This window comes from Neolamprologus brichardi, chromosome 7 (assembly GCF_056152115.1).
Source record: "Neolamprologus brichardi isolate AB-2024 chromosome 7, ASM5615211v1, whole genome shotgun sequence".
In the NCBI taxonomy this organism is placed as follows: domain Eukaryota; kingdom Metazoa; phylum Chordata; class Actinopteri; order Cichliformes; family Cichlidae; genus Neolamprologus; species Neolamprologus brichardi.
In genome coordinates, this window is record NC_142110.1 from 63,378,611 (window position 1) to 63,406,318 (window position 27,708).

General features: G+C 40.5%; 1 protein-coding gene across 1 annotated transcript in view; it reads left to right on the top strand.

The window, feature by feature from the left end:
• The first annotated feature begins 4,497 nt into the window (after positions 1-4,497).
• spon1b (spondin 1b) overlaps positions 4,498-27,708 on the top strand; it is a 135,337-nt gene continuing 112,126 nt past the window's right edge. The window contains exons 1-3 of the mRNA XM_087844096.1: positions 4,498-5,042; positions 6,296-6,402; positions 25,986-26,119. Of these exons, the coding sequence (XP_087700222.1) occupies positions 4,817-5,042; positions 6,296-6,402; positions 25,986-26,119 (467 nt within the window). The 5' untranslated portion in view covers positions 4,498-4,816. The remainder of the gene's footprint in view (positions 5,043-6,295; positions 6,403-25,985; positions 26,120-27,708) is intronic.

Sequence of the window (27,708 nt, forward strand, 5' to 3'; positions counted from 1 at the left end):
GACCATATTGTATCACAGCGAGAGCATACTGTAGGTATTCAGTACACTGAATCATATCTATCTAATAAATTCCAGTTTGTTCGTGTAAATGAGTAATCCTCTTCACACAATAAGGTTAATTATGGTGTTCCACAGGGTTCAGTGCTAGGACCAATTCTGTTTACATTATACATGCTTCCCTTAGGCAGTATCATCAGAAGACATAGCATACATTTTCACTGCTATGCAGATGACACTCAACTTTATCTATGCATGAAACCAGATAACACACACCAACTAGCTCAACTACAGGAATATCTGAAAGACATGAAGACATGGACCTGCTTCTAAATTCAGATAAAAATGAGGTTATTGTATTCGGCCCAAAAAATCTTAGAAATTAGGTATTTAACAACATTCTTACTCTGGATGGCATTGGGTTGGCCGTCAGCAGCACTGTGAGGAATCTTGGAGTTGTTTTTGATCAGACATGTAGGACTGCTTTCTTCCATTTGTGCACCATCTCTAAAATTAGATAATAATCATCTATTTATTACTTCTAGGCTGGACTACTGTAATTCCTTTTTTATCAGGATGTCCTAAGAACTCCCTGAAAAGCTTTCAGTTGATTCAAAATCCTCCTGGAAGAGTACTGACAGGGACTAGAAAGAGAGGTTCCTCTTCATTGACTCCCTGTCAAATGTAGTTTTAAAACTCTTCTCATCACATACAAAGTCTTGAATAATCAGGCCCCATCTTATCCTACATTGTACTGTATCACCCCAGTCCACTACTTTGCTCTCAGACTGTTGTTTTACTTGTGGTTCCTACATGGGAGGCAGAGCCTTCAGCTTCCAGACCCGTTTTCTGTGGGACCAGCTTCCAGTTTGGCTTCAGGAGACACCTCAACTTTTAATATTAGGCTTAAAACTTTCCTTATTGATATTTGTAAATTTAGAGATTCTTCCCTTACTTACGCTGCATTGGGCCTAGGCTGCAAGAGGCTTCCTATAATGCAATCAGTGTTTCTTTTTTACTCACCTTTTTTGTTCACTCACTATGTGTTTATCCGAAAAGGTTGATTCTGTTCATCTGGACATAGTGTTTTCAGTGGGAGAAATGCATGTTTATATACCGATCTGCATTTAATCGTTGGTCGTTATTTGTCTCTGGCTCTCTTCCACAGCGTGTCTTTGTCCTATCTTCTTCCCTTCACCCGAACCAGTCGAGGCAGACGGCTGACCCTCTCTGAGCCTGTTCTGCCTGAGGTTTCTTCCTGTTAAAAGGGAGTTTTCGCTTTCCATTGTCGCTGAAGCGCTTGCTCATAGAGAGGTGTTTGATTGTTGGAGTTTTCTCTGTTTTCTCTCTATTATTGAATTGAAGTGCTGGGTTACTTTCTCAAGCGGATTTGTTGTAGTATTGGCATCATACTACAGGATGATGCTCGGATTTATTTAGCGCTTTAGAATAACCAATTCTTTCATGGTTGTTTGTAAAAGCAGACTGCACGGCTAGGTGCAGTCTTCACACTCCTGTTTCAAGGTAATCCAAAGATTTGAAAACATCCCTTTAACTCCAAATGGTTAATGGACTTCTTCTTATTTAGTACTTTATCCACATATGTTCTTTTTTTCTATATCTAAGTGCTTTCTATCTAATAATCTCACTCCAGTCAATGCATCAGTTGCAATCGGAGGTTCAGTTTCTTGTCCAAGGATATTTCAGCCTGCAGAATGGAGCAGCCAGGAATCGAACTACCAGCTGTCTAAATGGTGGATTACCTGCCTTTTTTGTGAGCCTCTGCTACCCCAAATAGGATGGTAACCATTTCTCAAGTAATGGAGTATTACTGGGATTTTAAGCTGTAACTGTGTGGCTGTCCACACTATTACCCTTTACACTGGACTAACTGAAGAGAATGGAAACTGAATTAGACTTGGATCAATTGTCTTATTACACAAGTGATTAAACTGCAGAATGTGTCCCTCGTGGTCTTTATTGTTCAACCAGAAAAAAAAATAAAATAAAATAAAATAAAATAAAAAAATATTATATATATATATATATATATATATATATATATATATATATATATATATATATATATATATATATATATATATATACACATATACACATATACATACACACACACACACACACACAGTATATATATATATATATATACGTAGTGGTGGCACTTATACTGAAAAATGTCTCCTTCGCCATTTTTGGAAATACTAGACAAAATGACAAATACATTTAATTCATCTTTGTTAGAAACAAGAGCCTAAATAAAGCACATCTCTGCATTTAATTAGTTGCTATTGTTAATCTTTGTTTCTCTTCTTCTTCGTGTCTTTGTCCTGTCTTCATCCTCTTACCCCTGACCGGTGTTGGCAGATGTCTGCCCCTCCCTGAGTGTGGCCTGCTGGAGGTTTGTTCCTGTTTAAAGGGAGTTTTTCCTTCCCACTGTCGCCAATACGCTTTGTCACAGGGGGTCAAATGATTTGGGGGGTTTTCTCTATTTTTTTGTATTATTGTAGGTCCTTTTCTTTACAATATAAAGTGCCTTGAGGCAACAGTTGGGATTTAGTGCTATATAAATACAATTGAAATGAATTGAATTAAATAAAGCAAATGCTTTCTACGTGCAGAAAAAAGGGCTTTGTAAAATGATTAGAAATTCTATTACACACTTGAGCATGATATCAAGAGCTTTTTTAGAATCTTTATGGTCCATTAGAGGAAATGACTTCCACACTCTAAGATCAGTGCAATTTTCATATTTAATACACCCTTTTGGCCTATACTTCCTGCATTAGAACCTTATTACCTTCATGCAAGTCTTATTTAGGCAGGCAGATTGACTAGACAAGACAGATGCAGTGGCTACAGGACTTTTTACACAAAGGAGATATTTTACACTCTCGTATTAACTTATAGTCAGGAGACAAAGGAACTCATTTCATACTACTCTGCTGAATTCTTCTGACTTCACTGGTAAAACATGCATAACCACATTTAATGTAAATACTTAATGAGATTAAACTGCTTCTTGCTATTCTACAGTATTAAGAAAAACATGTTGCAGAGGACCAGACTAGGACATTTTACACCAATACGCTCTCCTGAACAGCTTTGTTTCACTGCAGGAATGTTTCTGGCTAGCATACAAGCAGGCTGTTTTCATTCTGAGTGGCTGATGAGTTGTTCGGAGTCCACATCTTGGTCAAAGCTTTGCTACAGACGTCAGACATCCGTCAGATAGCTTATAAAGCAGAGTACCTCCAGATGGGCTCTATCACAGGCAATACCGTTTAATGTAACTATTTCCAGCTCTACTCTGAGTTAGGCAATACTCCCTAGGTATAAACACATGCACACATATTTGGCATGCAGATACAACATGCCAATTATAATAGCATGCAAGTTCAGTACAAGTTTATTTTGTCCAGCTCAATTCTGTGTGTCATCTATTATTTAAACACACACCCACGCGTACATTTGTTCTCCCAAAAAGCTGTCATTGATGATATCGGTTAAATAAAAGCAGAAATTAAAGTTACTCAGAGTTGCTTTATATGTCAGACAGAATAAAATGAGGGCTGTAAAATGTCATAAAGGAACAAGATAAATTTAAAAAAAGGGAAATGGATCAAAATATCATCTAACTTAAACTTATTGCTTCAGCTGAGTCCAAACTACACATTTAATATGAGCCCTAAAACCCACACCCCGCCGCATTTCCATAATCCCTCATACTTTTCTCCATACTATAATAAAACTTGACGAGATGGAAGAAGAGTGCGGTGATGAGAAGAGTGACAAGTTTACCAAGTAGCTTAAGGCGCAAAGATACTTTGGCGTCACCTGCTGGACGGAACAAGCTGCCTCCCGGTTTAACTGACTGGCTTCCATAAATAATTAGAAAGCGGTCGTGGTTAGCGTGTTTGTAGATGCGAGGGGAGATGAATTGGTGCTTTACACGAACTAGACGTGTTAGAGAAAATGATGGAATAAAACAGTGAAATAAATTATGATGAGGATGACGCAACTGAAATGATCACTTACGCATTTTTACGGTTCATTGTTGCCTTTGTCAAGCTTCAGAGACTTTAATGTTGTGTTTATGTGTCACATGTGTCATTCATATTAAACTACAGCCAAATGGACAAATACACAAAGTACATGAAAGAAGCAAATGATATCGCTCACATTGGGCCAATGTGGATAAAATGCGCATAGCATTTCGTGAAAAAGACTCACAGGTCTGTTCCTGCTTGACTTTGCAAGTAACTAGACTTTTACGGTTGTAACGACTTCCTGGTGTATTTAAGAGTGTTTAAAATCTGTTTTTACATTAGACCACCAGGCAAAACATTTGTAATTTCCCCCACGAGAGCCACACAGACTGAGTGTTACTGTGCGTGTTTCAGGCGAACGGAGGAAGGAGGGTGGGAGGTAAACGGTCCTCATTAAGCTACCGTTTGGACTTTCCCTCAAGTCCTTCAAGTCTGCTTTCAGTCTCTCTATCAGCACCACTGACTGATTTAGGAACAGCAACAGCGGCGGCAGCTCTTCATTCACTCTCCCCTCTCAGGACCGCTTTACCGTGGTGCGCCCCAGACGCGCGCTCTCCTCACTTCAGGATGGACTCGTCTCCTTCTCTTCACCTTTACCACTGACTGTGACGCTGCCGTAGTTCAGTGGGAGTTCCCGGGGGAGGGGGCAGGAACTGTTCTTCTGTCCGCTGTTTCGCCTTTCCCCTACTGGGTTGTGTATTGTTTTGATTGAACTGCCAGCGTACGCTCCATCTCCGGGCTGCAGTTCCGAGATGGGGATGTATCTGCATCTGCTGCTTTTGCAGTACTATTTCGTCTCGAGTTTTGTGTGCAACGCCATCGCGTTCGTGGAGGAGCCCTTCGGAGGGAGGTCGGACGGGTACTGCGGGCGGATCCTCCGGGCGCAGACCCAGGGGACCCGGAGGGATGGGCACCATGAGTTCAGGCTCAGAGTGGAGGGAGACCCGGATACCTACCGGCCTGGCACCACTTACAGAGGTAGAGTTGGTTTGTTTTGACACTTTGCGCAATTAGCGCGCAAACCTCAGAAAATTTAGCAAGTGGATTGTTTGTCAAGTTGAAACAGAGGCACGTGTACTTCGCAATTTCTGCTGTGTTTTACTTCCAAAACCACAACTATCCTTAATCACATGTTCTCACTGGCATCAAGGTATTAACCACAGCAATCACATTTTATTAGAAAATTGTAGCCTGAAGGACGCAATTTTCCAAACCCAGTCTGCTTCCTCTGGCCCCTTCTGGGAGAGTACTGGTTTGATAAGGGTACTTAGAGTTATAATGTCTGACCTATATTCACTTCCTCTTCTCTCGTTGCCAGGAAATGGATGCAAACACATACTAACATACAAGTATCCACAGGAAGACTCACACAGATCTGGCTCCAATTAAGCTGACCCCTACAAATTTAAACTCCTCCTATCAGATGAATATGAGCACGTTTCAAAAAAGGCCTCTTTGGGCTGTGGCACAGAGATTGTTGATGCGTTTAGAAGAGTCACTAATCAATTGTAATCACAATTCACAATTCACTCGCATGTTTTAAGTCCAAAGCTTCTTCTTTTTTCTTCTAAAAATTGAAATTAGTCCAGTGGAAGAGTGTTGGATGTGACCTGATGTGCTGCAGTTTTGCTGCAGGCATTTAAAACATGGATTGTAGAAAGAAAGAAAAAAGGTCACCTTGTTCTAAAATCTCCCTGCTGTGATCATACCCCTGATCATGCAATGTTTTTGGCTGTGACACCACATTTCAGCAATCCATGTCTAAATTTTAATCAGCTATCAGGGTCCTATGAAGGACACCACCAAAGAAGAAATATCCCCCAGCCTTCATGGTGCTTAAGTAGGAAATAAGTTGACTAAAAAAAACCAAACAGATAAAGCTGATAATATTGACACTTCTCCTCAGCGCCAGGAGCAAATTTAAGACAAATGGTATGAAAGTCAAGGTAAGGCTGAGCCAAATAAAATTTCACCCACATCTCATTATCTGGCTCCTGTTCCCCACACAAAACTCCAAAAAGATTTATAGTTTTATAGTCTTTTTTTATTCTGCTGTGAGATGCTAAACGAGTATTTATATCCCTCACTCTTCCACATCAGTCCAATACTCAAAGGAGTGCTGCTTTCACATGTTTCCCTGGGTGACCCTCTGTAACAGCAAGACCCTGATGTAACAATGTAAACGCCTCTTTTGTGTTATTGTTGAGTTTCAATGCACACATCTTTTACAGTGGTCCTCCTGGCAACCAGCCCTGCTTATTTCAGAGGCTTCACTCTCATCGCACTGAAAGAGGGCAGAGAGGGCACCACAGATGACGACTACACCGGCCAGTTCCAGGTAAGGCTAAGCAGGTGTGGAGAGAAGGAGGAAGGAGGTGGGATCGCTGCATACCGAATATGCTCTTTGCTTCTTGGGAAAGTTCCCAAAAGATGAACTCATTTGTATGCTTTAATGCACATGGGAGTCGACTTAGCTGCTCCCCGCTGTCTTCTGGTACGGAGGTTAAAGAAGGTATTGCTGACAGATGCAACACAGCTTCCCTGGATGAAGCTAGAAAGCTGTTTTGGTGGATAAAGAAAGAGATTCTTGCTACCGCTTTAGTGCAGCTCTTTCAGGGTGAGGCAGACATGGCATCATTCCCCGCTAAATAGCAGATATTTATTTCAGCGGAAGAAGGGGAAGGCAGAGAAAGAGGCATATAGGGACGGAGAGGAAAGAGATAAACAAGGAGAGTTAAGAGAGCGAGATGTGAAATGTTTGGTTCAGTAGTAACACAACTCCCACTGAGCGGCAGAGAGCTCCTGAAGAGAGGGCCAGACTTCCTCAATTACCTCCTGCTCAGTGTAAACAGGAACACACATCTGTAGCTGTGTTTCCACACGCTGATCCTAACCAGACTCTTACCAAACATGAGCGAGAGGCTTGGGTTTAAAGAGAGGACTGAGAAGGTTTAACCACTTGTTTTAGCCAGTGAGTGTCACAAGCTTCCATTTCAATCATGCTAGGAACATCTGTGTTTGCTGGACCTCCATGGCTTTGGTTAAACAGCTTAGTGGAAACCCGATGATCCCAGTAGAAAGAGTGAAAGTTGGAATCTGGACAGCCAATCATATATGAACCTTCCCACGTTTAAAGCAGTTATCTTCAATCCGTAACACTATGCGGAACGACTTCTCTCTCTTTTTTTCAGCATTTGTCTTATTTACTTCAAAACACACTGATTAAAGACACCCCGAGGAGAGTTTGACCACAAGGAGAGTGGATTTTTTTTTTGAGCTGCTATCAGACGGTGACTGAAATGAAAACAAGTATGTGGGTGGTGCGATGCTTATTCCTGCTGCTGGTTTCACACTACAAAATCAAACCATTAGAATATTGTGACTCCTGACCACTCCACCACCACCGCCTCCATCTGCCCATCAGGCCTAATCATCAGAGAGTTTTCTGTTTTTTAGGCACAAGCTGACAAACTAGCTCATGTATGTAATTAGATTACTACAGCCTTTAACTGTTATTTATGCAGCCTAACAGGCCGAAAGAGCCTCGAACGTTAGTAGAACTAAAGACCTTCACAAGTAAAATTAAAACAGTAAGTGTCAGGCAAGTGCTATGACTTAACAGTTTACCTTAACTTGTTCCGCTGATATTCATCCACTACCAATTATGGTACGCTGAATCAGTCACCGCTTTCTCTGCTCTGGCAGCGGTGTATATGAAAACTGAGTCAGCAAAAGCTTGACCTATGCCTATGAGGGGGCTGTTCTGGTTTTGACACACACAGTATGCCTTATGGTGGGCTATCGGTTGTTAACCCCCCTACAGAGGTGGGTCTAACAGCTTCTCTGGTGGAATCGCAGCTTCTCATTCTGTTGAACTTGGAAAACAGAGGTCTGTTGGTTGTGCTCTTTTTAAAAATGTATTTACGTTTCACATTCAAATGCATTTTTTTTGGAAAATTATGTTTCTGTGTAGAGCAGGGCGATATGACCAAAAATATTTATCACGATATACATTTGAAAATTTGCAATAACGATATAACTGACGATATAATTGACGCTAGACAAAATACTTTACAACTCCTCAACTTTATTAGTGCAAAAAAAACAAAACATCAATGTATTTTCACTTAAACAAGCAGCTTTTTTAAAGTGCATTAAAGTTATATAAAAATTTAACAGTGCAAATTCCTCGCTGACAGTTTAACCAAAAGGCATTTCCAGTGGAAATTGGCCGACATATCCTCAGCATAACCATGTATAATATCCACAACACTTAAAAAGAGGTTATACACACACAATATGGTAATATTATGTTGAAGTACAGTACGTATCACTCCGCGAGGCTCCGCCTACGGTAGCCGTAATGCTCCGACAATCCATCAAGCGGTGTGGCTTCGTAGCTTAGCACAGTCGTACTGAAACATTTGACAGATTTTCGAGCGCCGTGTACATAAAAATGTTTCGAGGTCAGTAAACACAACCAGAGTTCATACATAAGGCACACGGGATTATAAAGGGCACTGTCGATTTTCTGAAAAATCAAAGGATTGATTTTAAGTGCTGTATTTTCCAAAAAACACGGTAATAACGACGGCCCGCTAGCATGCTCTACCAAAAATAGTGCTTTGTTGTGTATCTGACGGATGAAAGCTAAACCAGTTCCACACCACTGAAGTTGCAGCATTTTTACAAAACAATTCTGGTTCATCCGTTTCATTTAACGATCCACTTTCGCCCTTCTCATTCTGCATCGCCGCCATGTGCGTATGTAAACAAAGGCACTGTGCATGCGCGTTTTACCCATATTCATTTCATTTTCCTATCGTTGCCCAACATTACACCGGTATTACCATGAACGGTATGATATAGCCCAGTCCTATTTCTGTGATTGAATTTCTAGTATTTACTGACAGCTTTATTGTACATTAACATTTGTCATTGCAATGAATATAGCAAATCAGCGACACAGGCGACCAAATGTGCTAATAAACATGGATGTATGCGAGTCTTTAAACTTCCTAAACATCACTGAGGGCTACATAATGCTTCAGCTAAATACAGTGTTTAGGATTGTTATAATAATCTTAATGCTGTCTGCTATCTCAGTAGCTTTGCATGAATCACAATCCAAAATAATTCTTATGAATTAGGATATAATTAAATTAAATACAATTTTATTTATACAGTGTCAAATCGCATCAACAGTCGCCTCAAGGCGCTTTATATTGTAAAGCAATCATATGACCCCCTATGAGCAAGCAAACACAGAACCAGGCTCAGGGAGGGGCGGGGCCATCTGCCGCGACGAGTTGGGGTTAGCATCTTGGTGCAGCCCCTTAGTTCACTCTTTGTCCGAAACGAGCCGTATTTGCCGCTCTTCATTTAAAGACACTCACTAGACATAAAAATTTCACTTATCAGTTCATCCCCCACATGCAACCTGGGTTCTTGGTTGCACACTGCACACTGTGGTGGGTCCCAAACACAGGTGATTCTGAACATTATTCCATTTGTCTTGGACATGACAACTTTAATACAGGGAAAAATCCTCTTTGTATATTTTTTATAGACAAACTTTAAATGTACTTTTAAATAAATCCATGTTGTGACATTCGTTTTCTTTTAAAGCATCTTTTTTAAACAAACTTTGCTGAAATATCATTTTTTTCCAACATTCTTCAGGTGAATTGTTCATTCACAGTCATTTGTTCTGCCCCGCAGAGACTAAAAGAGAGGGAGAGATTGAACTGATACTTAATATATTTGTTTACTGGTTCATTGGTTCATTTACTGGGCTGCTTTTGCTCTGGTAATTCTATATAGTGTGAAGTCTCACATGCCTGTCTTTGCCTCCTGCAGTTGCCTCTAGGTTTATTCTCCAACTTCTCTAACAAGGACATTTTTAATGAACATTCTTTGCAAATAATAAATGACAAACAGCAGCCAGAGGATAAACAACAACACACACACCCCAAAAAAGTCATCCATTAAAAACATTGAACACGAAAGAGAAAAACACCAACTGTTGAAACTAGCTGTGTGCTGGTCTGAAAAATTGAGTTCTTGAGGATGAAAGTGTTGTGAAAACCTCTTAAGGCAGAAAAAGTAAACTTTATAAATGTGGATTTTTCTTTCTAGCTCACAAACCAGCTTGTAGGAAAACAAAGATTCCAGAAACACGCCACATTGTTTGGTCGCTCCCAATAGGACCTTGGTTTTGTCTGAATTCAGATGAAGGACATTCGGTGACATCCAATTCACCGAAGGTCAGCTGGGCAGTCATGCAGTTCAGCTAACTAGCTTTTTGGTTTAAACAGTTCAAACTCCTGTGTGATTTCTGCTCCTTGCACCTCCCTGTCTCAAGCTCAGAGTCCCAGCAGAGTCTGGAGTGAAGCTGAGACCAGGGAGTAGGCAGAGAGCAGAAACTGGAACAGTGTGGGCTGAGCTTGAACTGAATTAAAGTTGACAATCTGCCTTTGCAATCTGTTTGATACATATTGGTAGAATCCATCAGATTCTCTTTGTTCTTTAATTGACAGTTGTGATTTCCACTTTTCCCAAAAATGTGGGAAATGATTAAGGACCAATGAGATAAGCTCTTGTCAAAGCCTTGTCAAGACTGCTTGGTTTGGAAAAGTTCTGAAAAGTTGATGTGGGGGTAGAAACTAGGGGTGGGGGGAAAAATTGATGCTGTGTAGTATCGTGATATTTTGTTTGCTAATAATGTATCGATACAGGGACAGCAGAAATCGATATTTTGTTACAAAAAAGGTTTTTGTGCTCTGACTTCAGAGCATGTTGATCCTTTTTCTGAGCAAGAATCCTGACATTCCTTCACTGTCCAAATGTGTTTAACTTTTTTTATGGCAGCAATAAACAAGACAGTTTACTTATTTTAATTTAAGACATGTTTTATTTTAATTAAGTTTAAAACTTTTTTATTTAATGTAAAATTATATTTTGTTTTAATTTACTTTCAAATTCTTCAGTTGCTGAAGGGGCTGCATAGTTTTCATAAACTGCATAGTTCAGAATAGCTATAATTGTACCAGATGGTTGATTCAGTTAAGTTGGACTAGACTGTAATACAAACCGTTCAGTTTGTCAACAATAAAACTGAAATGAGAGAAAGACTGAGTGTGAGACTTTGATATTAGATAAAATGAATATTGATAAAGTTTACCTTTATGTACAGAATCTGAATATCGCAAAATATTTTTAAAAAATTGCAATAATATCGTATCGTGCATTAACCCTTTAAGACCTACCATAGAAACAAGTCCGCCAGAGCTTATATTATATTTTTACATGCTGTGGAGCCATTTTTGGGAGCATTTCAAGTTGCTATACATCAATACAACCATTACAGCCTAAATTTTAATAATATGTATGCATTAAGTGCATAGTAATTACATAAATTGCAAAAAAGTGCAATAAACTACAAAAAAATTGAAAATCGTTTTTGTTTTTTTAACATATATTTCTAGTTAGAGAAATTTAAGAGGTTTATCCCTCAAAACTGTAAATACAAAAAAGTTGCACAAAATAGTTTCCCACCACAGGAAATTTATTTTGAGTGTCTTCATAGTTTTATTTTTGAAATACACCAATTTTTATATACTGCAGGAAAAACGAAAATAAATATTATAATGCAAATTTGCAAAAAAACAGCATATGCATCAAAATAAACTATTTCCAGCAGTGCAATTTGAGTCCTAAGCATCCCAGAAACGACACAGAAAGTCATAAAGTCAAACATAACTTTTAAAAACACCAGTATAGGCTCATTGAGGCCCTGATGGTAAAAACTACATTTCCGCGAAAATGACGCCACTTCCGGTTTAGGGTTAGGAAACTGTGACCTAGGACGAGCTGATGGCATAAGATGTAAGTACAACTCCTCTGGTTTCATATGCAAAAAAAATTATTGCGCTAGCTCACGTGGTTGCAGAGCTACCGGGATTTAAAAGTAGTTGCGCAAAACGGAGCGTGCTCGCTCTGACCGGTTTTAAAGGGTTAAGTATTGTGATAATATCGTATCGTGCATTAAGTATTGTGATAATATCGTATCGTGGGATGTATGGTGATTCCCACCTCTAGTAGAAACACAGACACGTAGCATAGTTCACTTGATTATCCAAATGCAAACTTTACTTTGGATTCACTTGGTATCAGAAACAAGTTTTTAAGATGACTTCATTCATTAAATACGCTGTCCTTTGTGTCCCATTTCATAATAGTGGGTCGATAAGAGAAGATGCAGCATGACAGTGAGTCTGGCTTTTTATCTAAATGACCTAAATCCATCAAGCCAGGCTTCTCTTTATCATTGAGGTTTACATAATAATACTTGAAATGAGTTATTCACAACAATGCCTGAAACTTTCTTTTCCTCAAGTTAATTATGCTGCTAGTTCTGCAAAGTCATGATTGTTATTGCGCATAGAAAGAGAAGCCAAATGAACACAGTTGTGTTCCCCTGTACGGCTGTTCTCTCTCCTTGCTCTCCGGTGCTCCGTTGTCTCTGGCAGCTGTCCTGGAATGTGCCCGCCTGCTGCTTCACTAAAACACCACAACTGAGAGCTGCTGCTCATAGTTTTTTTTGCTTAAGCAATAATCTTCTCTTTGTCCCCATTACTACCATTAAAAGACTTCTGCCTTAATGTGTCAGACCTTGGAGAACATGTGCTGCCAGCGTGCATCTGTGAGGGAGACTCGGTATCGCACTCACCCGGCGCTCATTGTCTGCTCTGAAATGTGTGCCTTTGTGCTTATACATGCGCTGAATGGGCATGCGGGTATAAGAGTGGGACTGCGTGTGTGTTTTTCCCAGCCCTCCTTGTGTTACTGTGGGACGTGGGTCATATTTATCTAGGCCAGCAACGTGTTATTGCTCAGGGAGACAAACGGAGCTTGTTTGGATAAGCGAAGCGTTGAGCAGACGGGAGATATTATCTTCTTCTTTTTTTTCTTGCACAGATTATCCGGGGTTCTGAGTTTAGCTGGGGATAAACAAACTCAATCCGTTTAAAGCCATAGACTTGAGACAGAGGCAATTACACAAGCCAAGTAGAACTTGGAGAGCTATAAAGAAAAGGGTGTGAAGGATGTGTGCAGGGTTGGAATGATGGTGACCTGATATGTAGTGTAATCACCCTCTAAAGTAATCCTGCAGTAATTATTGCTTCTGTTAGCACCCAAAGCCCAAGCACCGCCTCTAACAGCCCGTCTCTGTTTTCTGATGGGCAGAAGATTACAAGGACAACTGTGTGCTTATTGACTTCAAGGAACTTCCAACAGTTTACACAACTTTTATTTATTATGCCTGGCAAGCTGGTTGCTTCAGATGCTTGAGGTTTGCATAAATAATGCGCGCTGCTCTGATTAAGAGTTATTAAATACATTATGCATCAAGACAATGAGTACAGGCCTCTTTGATTCTTTGGGGATTCAGTTCTAGCTCTTCGAAAGTCTGACAAAACGAATTCTCAGAAGTAGGTGACGTATCATTTTAGGGCATTTTATAGCCATCCAAAACATATAAATAAATGATCGTTATGCAAATCTGCATCGCAATTAATCGAACATTATGGTTATTCAAGCAATACCCAAATACTTAGCAAGAGCATTTGCTGCACTTTGGTGTCTGAATGTGAATTTTAAATATCTGTCTGCAGGAAATATTTATTTGGCACAAGTAATTACAGCTTCATCACCGATTAAACTTAAACAACACAAAAACTGGTTCCCAGTAGGCTAATCTTCAAAAAAAAGAAGAACTGATCTCATACTTGGTTCCTCACAACCATTAATACAATAGAAATAGATAGAAATGTGCTTAGAAAGGCTCATTCTATTATTAATTGTGTGAACCATCCACTTCACAGTGAGTTTGAGTCGATGCCTTCCAGCTGCCGTTTTAGAGTACCTCTGAGGAGGACTAAAAGACTCCAGGTCTCTTTTATCCCTACTGCGTCTTGTCTCCTTAATGGCAAATAATTGTCCCTGAACTTTCTGTCATTATTATTTTATAGTATTGTTCTGTTTATTTTTATCCTGCTGCTAAACGAATTTCCCCTTGTGGGACAATAAAGAAATTGAATTGAATTGAATCACTCTTATAAGAACAACTAGAGATGGCATTGCCAGGGGTCAGACTTACAATGCACAACAAGTAATTGAAAATTTCAAGACGTGTCAGTTCTTTTCAATTATGATGAATGTCATCAATCAAGAAATGCACAAATCTGATGTGTCGCCAACAAACAGCCCTGATGAGGGGGCAACTAATCTACTGAAAACACAGGCACATATTATTATTTGGTAAAATTAAAAGTAACAAAGAATCAGATTTTAAGCACTAAGAGGAAGGCGGGGTATACCCTGCAAAGGGGCCATATGTTGCAGGGCTCATATTGGCAGACAACCATTTCGACTCACCAGCTAACCTAACCCTCATGCATGTCTTTGGGAGGAAGCTGAACATACAGAAAGGACCCAGCCTAGATTTGGACCCATGACCAATGAGCCATTACTGAGAGGCAACAGTGCTAACAGTCAGCCGTTGACGGGACTGTGTGGGTCCTGCGGCTATTCTCGAGATGAAAACTGACAGCTCACATGGAACACAGGATTCATCCAGAGTGTGTCTGCTTTATTACAAACGTTCCCGACAAATAAATCTGGAGTCTGTTTAACAGCTGACATGTTTAAAACGTAGAGAACACAGGATTAGTTACCTTCAGATTCTGATCCATCCGGCGTAAAAGATTTTATTGCAAATGCACAAATCACTCTTTGTTTATGGATGCTGTGTAATGCTGCAGGTATGTATTAAAATCAAAGGCAATAATCTGATTCACAGCCAGCTATGGGCAACAAACAGGAGATCCACTAATGTTTCTACAAACTCCCAAATTACATTTAGTGAACGATGTTATTCAAACAGGTTCAAACATTAAAAACACTTCATATTAGAAGCTTCGTGACGGATATTTCAGTGTTCAGGATACAATACAAGAGAAAAGTAGCCTAAAAGAGAAAAAACATACATCACTGTCCTCTAACATATGCACATATGGTTGTTTTTGACATTTTATTTGCTGATAAACCAGAAAAACATATTGGACCCCAAAACCAATAATAGAAAACACTACTGCAGCAACACCACTGCAAAACAACCAGTGAATAGCTTGTTTGATGGAACACAAAATAGAGGTACCAGGTCTTGCAATTAAACTCTTCTTCTTCTTTTGAAGTAAAGTTTCGCCCTCTGACATTATACTAATTACACTGATTGACTGACGGTCGATCTCTGGGAAGTTGTGTGCAAAAAATAGCACAACGAAGCTCCAAAAATAAAGACCAAATTAGGATCCAAAGATTTCCTCCCATTTGACAAATTCCTAATGACACAGTATTGTGTGAAATTGTGGTTTAATCTACATTACTGGAATAATAGCTCGGGCAAAATTACTTGCAAAAGGAAAAACTAATTGCCACTGTTTGCTGTCACGGAAAATATCACCACTTCATTTTTAGTGTTTGGAAGGAAAAAGTGATCGAGGGTGAGTGCAGTGGTCTCCACTCTCTGTGACTCACTTTGGGTCTGTGCAGGAGCCTGTATAGTTTATTCATGCTGTTTCGTGCTGGCAATAGCCTAAACAAACTCTGTGGGCCAAAAGAGGCTGGAAGACAGGCACATACATACATGCACAAAGGGACCCAATGAATATGCATATTAAACATGTTTATCTTTAAAAAAAAATGACTGGATAAGGTATTATTCAAGTTAAATTGCTACCATGGACTCTAGGCGAGGCTTTCTGCCATTTGGGATAAACCAGTAACCTTTCATACAGTTATCCACCTTTTATGTTCCTCCCATTTGAACTGTTTGTATATGCTTAAAGTTCATTGTACCAGAGATTTTGTTTGACTAAAACCCAGGTCAGCTGCTTACTGACTGATAGATAGAGGTAACTTACTGAAAAAGTCTAATGTTCTGTTTTTAAATGTATTTATTTAGTTATTTTTGTTGGTTTTAACTTCTCCAGATTCACGCATACACAGAATGAAACAGCTGGTTACCATGGAAGCGAAGCCAGCAATCTGGTAACCCATTGGTTATCATCTGATGACTTGTCACTGGGTGCTGTCACCAGAAGCAATGAGTCTTCCTGTGTAACCATCACATATTCAGATATTTGATATCTAACATCATCAAAGCATCCAGGTCAAGACTTCCTGTTTGTGTGCCGGTCATTGTTTACAGCCTGACTGTAACAATGCAAATACATTCTTCAAAATCTACTGTGATATTAAAGCCAAGGGTTTTTGTGGTTGCATTATGGCCCATGATTTCATATAGAGAGTACCCAGAAAGCTTGCAGTACCAGGATTTTGCCTGCTGCCTACAGATTCTGCACATTGATATGCAAATGTCTATTTGTAGACATCGAAAAGTCAGTGACTATATAATTAAGTTTGAGAAAACAGGTTAAAAACAGTTTTCTGTCATACAAAGTCTTTTTACTGTGGGTCAGTCATTAAGTGAGCCCCCTAAATATGCTGTTTTGTCAAGGTGACAGACTTGTCTGATGTTTTCAGCGCTTTTATCGCCACATGTCAATAATGTGAGAAAAGAGAACACAACAAACTGGAAGAAGGGCAGGAAGCAAATCATTTGAGACTTCATAAAAAAACCTGGCAGACCCTTTCTAGTGTGCATGAACACAAACAAGAGATGAAGAATCTTTGGTCTCATCATTGTGACAGCAAAACGGTTTTAAGGGTTTCTCTGAAATGACCCCCGCAAACCATTAGTGCTCTATAAATGTGGATATCACTGTAAAAGAAGGAGATTTTAAAAAGAGCTTTGGGGCTCTTTTTTTATAAGAAATAGACCCAATGAACAATGCACTCCCTCTTTTTTCAGCGTTATTTTGTGTAATTGAATGCCAAAAGCCACAGAATTGGCTCCATTTGCTAGGAAATAGAGTCACACACACACACACACACACACACACACACATGTCTGATTTTTTTTTCTTTTACAGAGTAGCTGTTTGGATTTGTGACACTTCTCCCTTGGTTGGGTGGCTCAGACAAAAAATGTAATATGATGCAATATTGGTGATAGCCCCAAGATCTCGGCAGTGTTCTGCAGTAATAGCACAGCTTTGATTGATGGAAAGCTCAAGGCAAAATGTCGGTGCCTCCGAGGTCTTCATCGAGACAAGAGAACTTTGTTACTTTCTGAAATAAGCTCGTCTTCAAGTGTTGACGTGACATTTCAATCTATCTTTCTGTCTGCTTATGTTTTTCCTCTGAAAAGTTTTATCTTTGCACTCAAGTCCCAAAGGTTTTAACTGTATTCACTCCTTTGTAACTGCTTTGCATTTAATTACTAACTTCCAAAGTCTGTGCACACACCAACCGAAACAAAAAAACCCAACACGCACAGCATTGCACACTAATATCACTCTTATTGTCAGATTTCTCTGGGGATCGTGGGTTTGCATTGTCTGTCTTGAGCTCTCTGTCTCTTTGTTTTGTGTGTGTGTGTAAGCACAGTTCTGCGTTTGCTTGTGCAGGGACTCGGAAGCATCTGTGTTTACTGTCTCAACATGGAGCAAGAGATTGAGAGAGCGAGATTGAGACAGACAAACCGTGGCGTGGACACTCGCAGACACCGGGGAGTGCAGTGAAAATAAACGCTGCTTTGCGAGTCTTCTCACTCGTCCTTCCAGGGTTTTTTGTTCTGTCTTTCCATTGCTTGCACATTTTGGGTGATTGAACAATATGGGTTGAACATTCAATGTGTCTGACTTGTTAGTAGCTTTACTGTTTACAGAATAGTCATGACAGAAATATCACCACTGTGTAAGTAGTTGTTCTTCTACAAGGCTGTCCGTAATGGGGATTTTATTTTCTGGACTTAAAGCCTCACTGTGATTAGTGCAGTTGCAGATTTGCATACTTGTCTTAATTTAAGACTCGCCTGTCTTCAGACTGTTTTTCGTGCTGTGACTTTAAAGCCAGTGTTTCAGACTGGAGTCTTTACTTGTGACCTTAACCTTCTTGACTTCTAACATTAGATTATCTTGAAGTGGCATTTCATTTATCTCTCTTAACTGTGTCCTTTTCCAGACTTGGGACTTGCCCTTTTTTAGCATAGCACTTCATATTGACATGATCGTATCCCACAGTTGCTGCATGTTTTTCAACTCCATATCCATGATGTGAATCTGCTGTTACACCAGTCCCAACTGTTCTTTATCAGGTTTGGACTTTGTTACGTGGCATATTATCACGCTGGACGTAGCCATCAGGTGATGGCCGACACTTTACCCTACCGCCTACTGGTGTTGGCCAGAGGGGCCAATGGCGCGATATGGCAGCCTCGCTTCTGTCAGTCTGCCCCAGGGCAGCTGTGGCTACAACCGTAGCTTGCCTCCACCAGTGTGTGAGAGTGAATGAATAGTGGCATTGTAAAGTGCTTTGGATATAAATCCAATCCATTATTATTATCTTTAAACAATGCTCATCTGGTACTAGGGTTACCAACTGAGCATCACCTCCAGCCAGAACTGTTAATACAGGGCAGGATGGAGCCACGGTTTTGTTATTTATGTCAATTTTTGACCTTACAAACCAAATGTGGCAGCAGAACTTGAGGCTCATCACACCAGGCAAAATGTTTCCAATTTTTTGTTGTCCAAATCTGGTCAGCTTTTTCAAATTGTAGCCTCAGTATCCTGTTTTTACCCGACAGGCGTGGCATCCAACGCTGTAGTTCGTCTGCTTCACGATTTGATGTGTTGTGCATGCAGAGATGGTCTCCTGCATAACTCGTCTTCTCGGATGAGAGGTGAAACGTCTTCAAGTAACTTAAAGAAGTCCAGACGCTTTTCTTTGCAAGCTCCTTTGACTACAATGACCTGGATGACTGAGAACCTTCACAGACAGTTAAAAGCATCGACTTAACAAAGTGTCTGGTTAGAATAATTTTTTTTTTGCTGTGATGCATTCATTTTTTATCTGTTCTTTAGGCCATAATAAAAGGCTCATTATGCAGTGTAAACGCTGAATAGATCAATGGTGGAATGAGTGTTTTGAAAAGTTTGCAAGGTAGTCAATGCTGGATATTAAATGCTCTGAAAGTTGTATTTCAGCCTGGATAAAATGAGGTTAAAGTGCTACAGTTTCCAACTTGAGAAACAGTGAATGATGTCATTTCTGTGGATCAACCTTTAAAGTCAACTTGAAGATTCACATTTAGAAATTAGAAAACCGTATTCTTGTCTTTCTGACATAGATCTCGGGTAGCACCACAGCCATCCTTTGTCCAACTATGATTTTAGCGTCTTGTTGCACTTACACCACTAAAGTAGAAGGCAAGCAGGGACAAGTTCCCCTTATAATTAGAGCGTGTGCATTTACATGCAAATTAAGTATCTGAAGGCAGTCTTCACTTTACTCTGCAGAGTTAGCAAGTTCACTCACTCTTCAGACAGAGAGCAGACGAGAACTGCCATTATGAGTTACAGTTGACCTTGGCCTGAAAATTATGTGTCTTGACATGGAAATTAACTTTCTTGACCCAGGTGCTTTTTCCTTACCTAAATTTGGACTGGGTCTTCGCTGTGTTCACTTTGACAATCTGAAATATCTATCTTGACTCGTTTTGGGTTGGGTTAAGACGTAACTGTCTTAAATATGCATGGGATATGTTTTAACCTATAATGTACACTATATGCCAAAAGTATTGACTCACCCACCCAAATGATTGAATTCTGGTGTCCCAGTGGAAGTGATTAGGCATACAGACTGCTTCTACAAACATTTGTAAAAGAATTGGTCGCTCTCAGGAGCTCAGTGAATTCCGGCAGATAGGATGATACCTTTTATAACCCGGTTATGAAATTTCCTCACTACTAAATATTCCACATTCAACTGTTAGTGGTATTATAAGAAAGTGGAAAGACAGCAACTCAGCCACGGAGTAGGAGCCTCCTAGTTCAAGTGAAAGGAACTCTTAAGAACTCGCTTCAGCATACTTAGACAGTTTGGAAAATTGCCTCCTCCCAACTTTGTGTGAACAGTTTGGGGATGGACCATTCCTGTTCCAACATGACGGCGCACCAGTGCACAAAACAAGGTCCATAGAGACATGGATGAGTGAGTTTAGTCTAGAACAGTGGTTCTTAACCTGGGTTCGATCGAACCCTAGGGGTTCGGTGAGTCGGTCTCAGGGGTTTGGGCAGAGCCTCCACCGTGACATGCACGGCTCATTTTGTGCACCAGTAAAAAACATATCTACATTTTGAATTTGAAAAAAATCACATTTTATTTTTCACTAAAGAGGGGTTCAGTGAATTCGCATATGAAACTGGTGGGGTTCGGTACCTCCAACAAGGTTAAGAACCACTGGTCTAGAAGAACTCTACTGGCCTGCACAGAATCCTGACCTCTGTTCGGAAGTCTATGCAGCTTCTGAACGAATGGACAAAAATTCCCATCAATAACTCCTAAACATTGTGGAAAAGGAATTGTGCTTCTATTGTAAACAGACTGCAGTGCTGTCCGATAGGCAAACCAATCTGATATAACATAAGGAGGATCACACACTCTGTAGCACTGCTGTGCTCTTTCTCTCAATGTTAAATGTTCACCAGCACTGTTACAGAAATTAAGCAGAGTTTTCCTCATGTCTAGACTGCATCTTTGCGCCATCCTTGTACATGTTCTGTTTTGAATCCACCTCGTTATTCTTAATATATGTTTAGATTCCTCTGTCAAAAAACTCTGCCTTTCTCTCAACCCAATGAAAAAGAGAGTCTGTGACTCTTGTCTCCCTCTTTTTGTCCTCAGGACTTTGGGACTGGGTGTTAGGTCATTGTTATTGTTGAGGCGAAGCAGCTGTAGAATGCTAGCTACTAGGTCAGAGGTCATGTGTGGATGTGTGCTTTTGTTTTTCGTGTGTGTTTAGTCTATTAAAATGTCTGACAAGGTCCAAGTACCGAAGGGACTGTGCTAGACATGTCTTGAATACACAAGTTTGTTATTATCCAAAGCCTCTCTCAGGAACTCTCAAATTGTCCGCTTTCCCACAACTTTGCTTTCAGCCCAAACTGGTGTCATTTCTGTGATCCCGAGTAGCAAAAAGCAGCAGTTGTCAATGTCATTAAACTGCTTCTGATATTGTCTTAAGATTAAGCATAAATGGTAAAACAAATCATATTAAAACTAAATTTACACTCTGTTTTCACCATCATATAATACATGAAACATTTCGTTTTTCTTGCCGTGTGATGAAGATGAGACCTCTCATTCTGTGCATCAACTTATACTATAAGCGGATTCTTGTGTTCTGGCTGTCCTGTAAGTATAGTTTTGTTTTTTTGTTTTTTTGCCTGTCCCGTTTGTATCTTTAGCCATCAGAATTGTTGCCTGAAGGCCAAGAAAGATGCCAAGCGGATTTACCAATTGGATCATCATGGCCTTGCCATATTGGTCCATTTGATTGACCTTTATTATAATTGTGTATTTATTTTATTTTATTTTCGGTTGTTACAGACGGGACAGACATGACTGGGGGATAGGACAGGGAGAAAGAATGAAAGAAAGAGAGGGAGAGAAAGAAAAATAGAGGGGAGAAGAGATGGTGAGAAAGTGGGGAAGAAAAAAAAAAGAAAAACAAGCAAAACACCTGGATCACCTGTATGGAGATAAGAAAGAAGAGAAAACAAACAAAAAGAGCAACATAATAAATACAAAGCCATCACAATAAACTAGCTAACAGTAGATAACAGTAGATACTAAATATTACATGTTATTGTGCAGCACGCAAGATTGACAGCGCACAATGTGCTTTGAGGCAGCAGCCAAGAAAGGTGTAGTTTGTGTCTGTGAACACCCGTGTGTACACCTGTGTGCACACCTGTGTGGATCAGCACGCTTGTATTCAAAAGGTTTCACCATGTAGCGATCTGCTGGGGAGCCATAGCCCCGTCCCCCAGGCCATGAAGCATGTATGGAGGAGATCCAGGCCCCAGACATCCAGAGGCCCCAGAATACGAGGACCCAAGGAGGACCACCAGGGGGGCAACCGTGCCACCCTCCTGGGAAGAGCTGAGGAGAGTCCCAAACGAGAGGTCACCCAGCAGCCACAGAGCAGAGGCCAGAGGGGATTGTAGTGATGTGCCCGCGGGCTCTGCCGGCAGCCAGCTGTGCCAGAGAGGACCGGGCCTCAGGGCCAGAGGCAGACACAAACGTGCATTCCCACCCCTATATACACAAACAAATACTCGACACTCACCCGACGTGGAGACAGACACAAATAGACACTGTACACACATTCACACTCCCCAAACATACTCTATATCCCAGGTCCGGGTACGGTTTGCCCCTCTGGGGATGGGGGTACCCAGACCCAGGAGATGTAACCCTTCTCTCTGTGGTGAAGGAAAGCAGACCACCTCCTTATCTGCAGTAGCAGGGAGGCCCCGCATCACAGACCCCAATCCGACGGTCAGCACCTCCCCGGCGACACAACAACGGCGGAGCACCCCCAGACTCCCAAGCCTCCGCGCCTGTCCCGGACCCTCCCAGGGGCAGCCAGGCTACCAGGCCAGTAACCAACGTCCGCCAGCACAGACCCTCCCCCATCTCCGCTGTACGGAGCCATAAGGAAAACACCATTTAAGAGCCACCAGAGCCCCTAACCAGGTCATGGCCACAACCCCCGCGTTAGGCCCTCCAGGGAAAACGTCATAGGGAATCTCCAGATTCCCCAAGTCCGTCCTTACCCCCATATCAACCACAATAGCGAAGGCAGGACCAAACCATGACCCCCCACCCCCACTAGGTGATGAAGCCGATCAAAGGAGCCCAGAGGGATTGATCGAATGTGATGGCAGAGGCTGTATCAAGACTAGTGTGATCTATTCGATGGTTTTTATATTGGTTAGAATTAAGATTATTTTTATTTTTCCAGTTAATGAGGACCGTTTTCTTGGCAATGCATAGGGCCGTAAAAACAATGTGGGCTGTGTTTATTTCTGTAGTGACCTCATCCAAGTTGCCCAGCAAGCACACTAAAGGGGAGGCTGGAATGTTACATTTCAGACACTTTGATAAGTCTTCACATATCTCACGCCAAAACTTCTGAACTGGTGGACAGAACCAAAGAGCGTGGATATAATTGTCCGGTGTATTTGCTCGACAGTGTGAGCAGTTGTTGGAAGATGTATAGCCCATCTTGAACATCCTATGACCAGGATAGTGCACTCTATGTAATATTTTGTATTGTATTAATTGCAAACTGGGATTTCTGATCCATTGAAAGGTTTTTAAGCATATCTGAGACCAAAGGTTTTGGTCTGAGCTGATCGATAAATCCACTTCCCATTTTGCAATAGGAAGGGATATTGATTCATCTATTTTAGAAAGTGTTCTGTATATTTTATACAATAATTTGGGAGTTTTTAGGTTAAAAATTTTTACCACGCTTGGTGGTGTTTGTAATTCAGCTTCACTGGGATTAAATTTCTTTTTTACTATGGATTTAATTTGTTGATATTCCAAAAAATATTTTCTTGTTGATCCCATATTTTATAACTAGTCTGTCAAACGAAATAAAGTCTGTTCCTTCCAATATATGTTCCAAGTACTTTGGAACTCCGGCTTACGAAGACCCATTTAACAAAAAAATTCAAGTTACGAAGGCACTTAACTGCAATCTTTCTGCCCGTGGTACGGCAAAATGCCCGCGTAACAAAATCCGCTGGCTGAGCCTTAATGCCCACAATGCCTTCCGAATCATGTGATAACCCCTTGGCTTTCGTACTTGCGTTTCGCTGTTCCACGTGAAAGACTTATTGTTGTTGCAGTGCGCTATTTCGTGTGCTTTTCGTTTGCAATTAGCAAACTTTCTGCAAGTGATTCGAGTGAAAAGAAGAAGCGTAAAGTGCTCTCGATGGAAAGAAAGAGAGAAATTATTGATAAATATGAGCGAGGTCCTCCTCCACCAAGAACTTCATCTTCAGACAGCATCGCCTCACTCAAAAGGCGATGGAAAAAGGTGCTTCGACTTACAAAAATTTTGACTTACGAAAGACCTTCTGGAACGAATTTATTTCGTAAGTTGGGGTTCCACTGTATTTAATTCCTTTATAACTACAATCTGGCAAGTTGATCATTTTATTGTTTTGTAATATGTCTGGATTGTTCCAGATAGGTGTACGTTTGCATGGGATTAATGAAGACTGTTATTTTTAGAAACTCCCACCATGCTGTCAGAGAAGAGCTGGTGTTGATGCTTTTAAAGCATTCATGTCGTTTGATGTTTGAGCTGACAAATGGTATCCAGGGTTCATCTAAGAAGGTCTGTTTTAACCATCTAGAGATGAACTGAAGCCTGTTGGCTAAAAAGCAGTGATTAAAGTTAGGCAGATCTAGTCCTCCTTTATCTTTGGTCCATTGTAATGTTTTTAAGCTGATACGCCAAAGGAATTCAGAAATATACGAGTCTAGAGATCTGAACCAATCTTGTGATGGCTTACTTGGGATTATTGAAAATAAATAGTTTATTTTTGGCAAGACCATCATTTTTCTAGCCCTTCCCATGAGTGATATGGGTAGAGATTTCCATCCAGCCAGATTGCCTTCTACTGTCTTTAAAAGTGGGATGTGGTTTTATTTAGTTAATTCTGCAAGCTTAGGAGAGATACCTAAATATTTAATATTCCCAGATTGCAGTCGGGCAGATGAAGAATTATGGAAGGAGCAATTAATCGGAAGAACTGTTGATTTTGACCAGTTAATTGAATAATCTGAGACTCTTGAGAAAGAGTTTATCAGTGCAATTACCCCAGAGAGATTGGTTTGAGTTTTGGAGAAAAAGTAACACATCATCCGCATAAAGGCTGATTTTATCAGCGGTCCCCAACCTTTTTTGCTCCACGGACCGGTTTATGCCCCACAATATTTTCACGGACCGGCTGTTAAGGTGTCGCGGATAAATACAACAAAATAAAACTAGTACCGGTACCGAAAAAAAGAAAATTTATTCATAACACACGTGAAAAGACCCAGGAAAGCCGAGTTAACGATAAAAACGATAACAAAATAACGCTGAAAACCAATAAAAACCCTGAAAGCCATACATTTCACACCTGAGCCTCTACTCTCGCGGCCCGGTACCAAACGACTCACGGACCCGAGGCCCGGGGGTTGGGGACCGCTGCCTTAGGAGACAGAAGCTGGAGGATGTTTGGTCATTTGTTCTGACACAAGCTGTTGGGGAATTATATAATATTTTTAACCAGCTTACGAAAGAGTTTCCAAAACTCAAATTTGTGTAAAGTTGCAAATAGAAATTTCCAGTTAACTCTGTATAGTTTATTATAATAATAGGAAAGCCAGCACACACGATCACTCCTTATGTGCTGTAGAAAGTGTTTTGCTTCTATTTCACATTTTGTTACATTTCTTTTATTCTGAAAACCTACAGAATATTTTATGTTTCGTGTAATTGTTCGTCAGTTTCAATAAACTTGAAGAGTGTAATCTGTTGTCACTGATGCCTGCTCTGTTCTGTGCTGCTACTCTACCTGCCTCTGGTTTTTAATGCACGCTCTTCTAAAATAATATAAGTAATCACATTGTCTAATAAGCTATTGTGTGTGCTGTGTTTGATATATTGTCTATGCTACTTGTCAGAGCATAGAGGTGCAGTATTGCATTGTGAGGCTTGCTTGTAACATTGTTTTTGAATTCCCTTGCCTGGATTGATCTGGGTTCTCTTTTTCCAGGGAATTTTTAGGAACACCAACATTATTTGATGCCGTAAAGTTCAAAGTGACCTTTTCAGAAGCAAAGCCATTTAATAGTGAATGCTCATCCTTTTCTTTCTAGATCATTGATGAAGACGAGACACAGTTCATGACCAACTGCCCGCCCGCGGTGACAGAGAGCACGCCTCGCAGACGCACCAGGATACAGGTCTTATGGACAGCACCACCCAGTGGGACTGGCTGTGTTATACTTAAGTGAGTTTTTGCTTTTACGATTATTCATCACAGAGACGTTTAGTAAAGTTTAAAAAAAACAAAACCCAGCTGCTTCTTGCGTCAAAACAGGTTTAAAAGTTCAGATTGATAACGCCAGTTAAAGCTTGAATAGTACATGTTTATGGAAAATCGAACCTTAAAGATAACACATAGTGGAAGATTATTTGAACTGTGATAGGCACAGGTGTCTGGATTTAAAAGTCATGATGGCAGATTTTAAATCAGTCACTGCTAGCTGATAGGAGTGTTTTGTCTGTGTGTGGGTTTTCTTTTTCCTTTTTTCTTTTGTACATGGTGACAAAACCATAAAGGTCAAAGTGACAGATAACTTTACTCAAGCAAGTTTGAGCAAGTTGGTTTTCATGCTGCTGGAAATCAACAGTATCTAATAGAAAGGAGCATAAGAATACTTTGGAATGGAAAAATAGGTCAGATTAACATCCATGTGTCATCTTAAATAATTCTACAACACCAGGAGCACTTTACTCCCTTTTTACTTTTTCTTTTCCTTCACAAAACAACTGCAAAGCAGAATCTCTCCTGTTAGTGAATATAGTTCACTGGTGTGGTCATTGTTGCTTTTACAGATACTCGTAATCGGTTAAAGGCAGCACATTAAGTAAGCTGATGCCAGGTGTTTCTTTAGTTGGTGCACACATTAGCTTCTGCAAAGGGACCAGCTCTACAAAGGAGAGATGGATGGTGATTACTGGGGGCAATTTGTGGTTTGAAGCAGGTGGGGCTCTAAACCTCTGTGTAATTTCGGGAGTGTGTGTGACCTTAGCTTTATGTGCATGTGTGAAATGGCGCCAGTGACTCTGAGGAGAAATGCTGTGAAACTCTAAAGAAGGTGCACGGTATCAGGAGGTATTATTTTGTCTAGACACGCACTGGAAGAACAATAACTGTTCAGTGTTGTGCCTTTTATTAGTCATTTTAAAGCCTCCATAAAATAAGAGCTCTTTCTTTTTTTACACAGTGATAACAGTGTTTCCTTAAATAAATTTAAAAAAAGGCGTGAAAATGCACTGTATGGCCATTCTCAATATGCGTACTTGTGCGTACTTGCGTTCTCGTGTACTCGTGATACGTCATCAGTCGGAGACCAAGTACTGTTCCAATCCGAAGTACGCATCAAGCCGAGAACGCAAAAATGTCCCGGATGTGTTCTCGCTCCGCCTGTTTTATCGAGCATGCATCGGTGATGACTTGTGGCCCTTTCTCAATTCTCAAGTACGCGAGTACGTACTCGCTACTCGCCGAGAACGCACGGGAGTACGGACTCACCGAGAACACAAGCACGGACTCGCGATTTGTACAATTGGAACACCAGCGTACTTGATGATGTCACAGGCCCGGAGTTTTTACTGCCGTCCCCTCTTAATTTAACTGTGAGTAATATGTTATGAAGCTTAACTTTAATCACAGCCAAACCGGTTTACTCAGGAACAAATAAAACACTGAAATAAACCAAACATTAACATTTAGAAGTGATCTAAGTGACTTATATATCATGTTTAACCTCAGTAGTGAAATCTCTATTAATAAAAATAGTGTACATGTACATA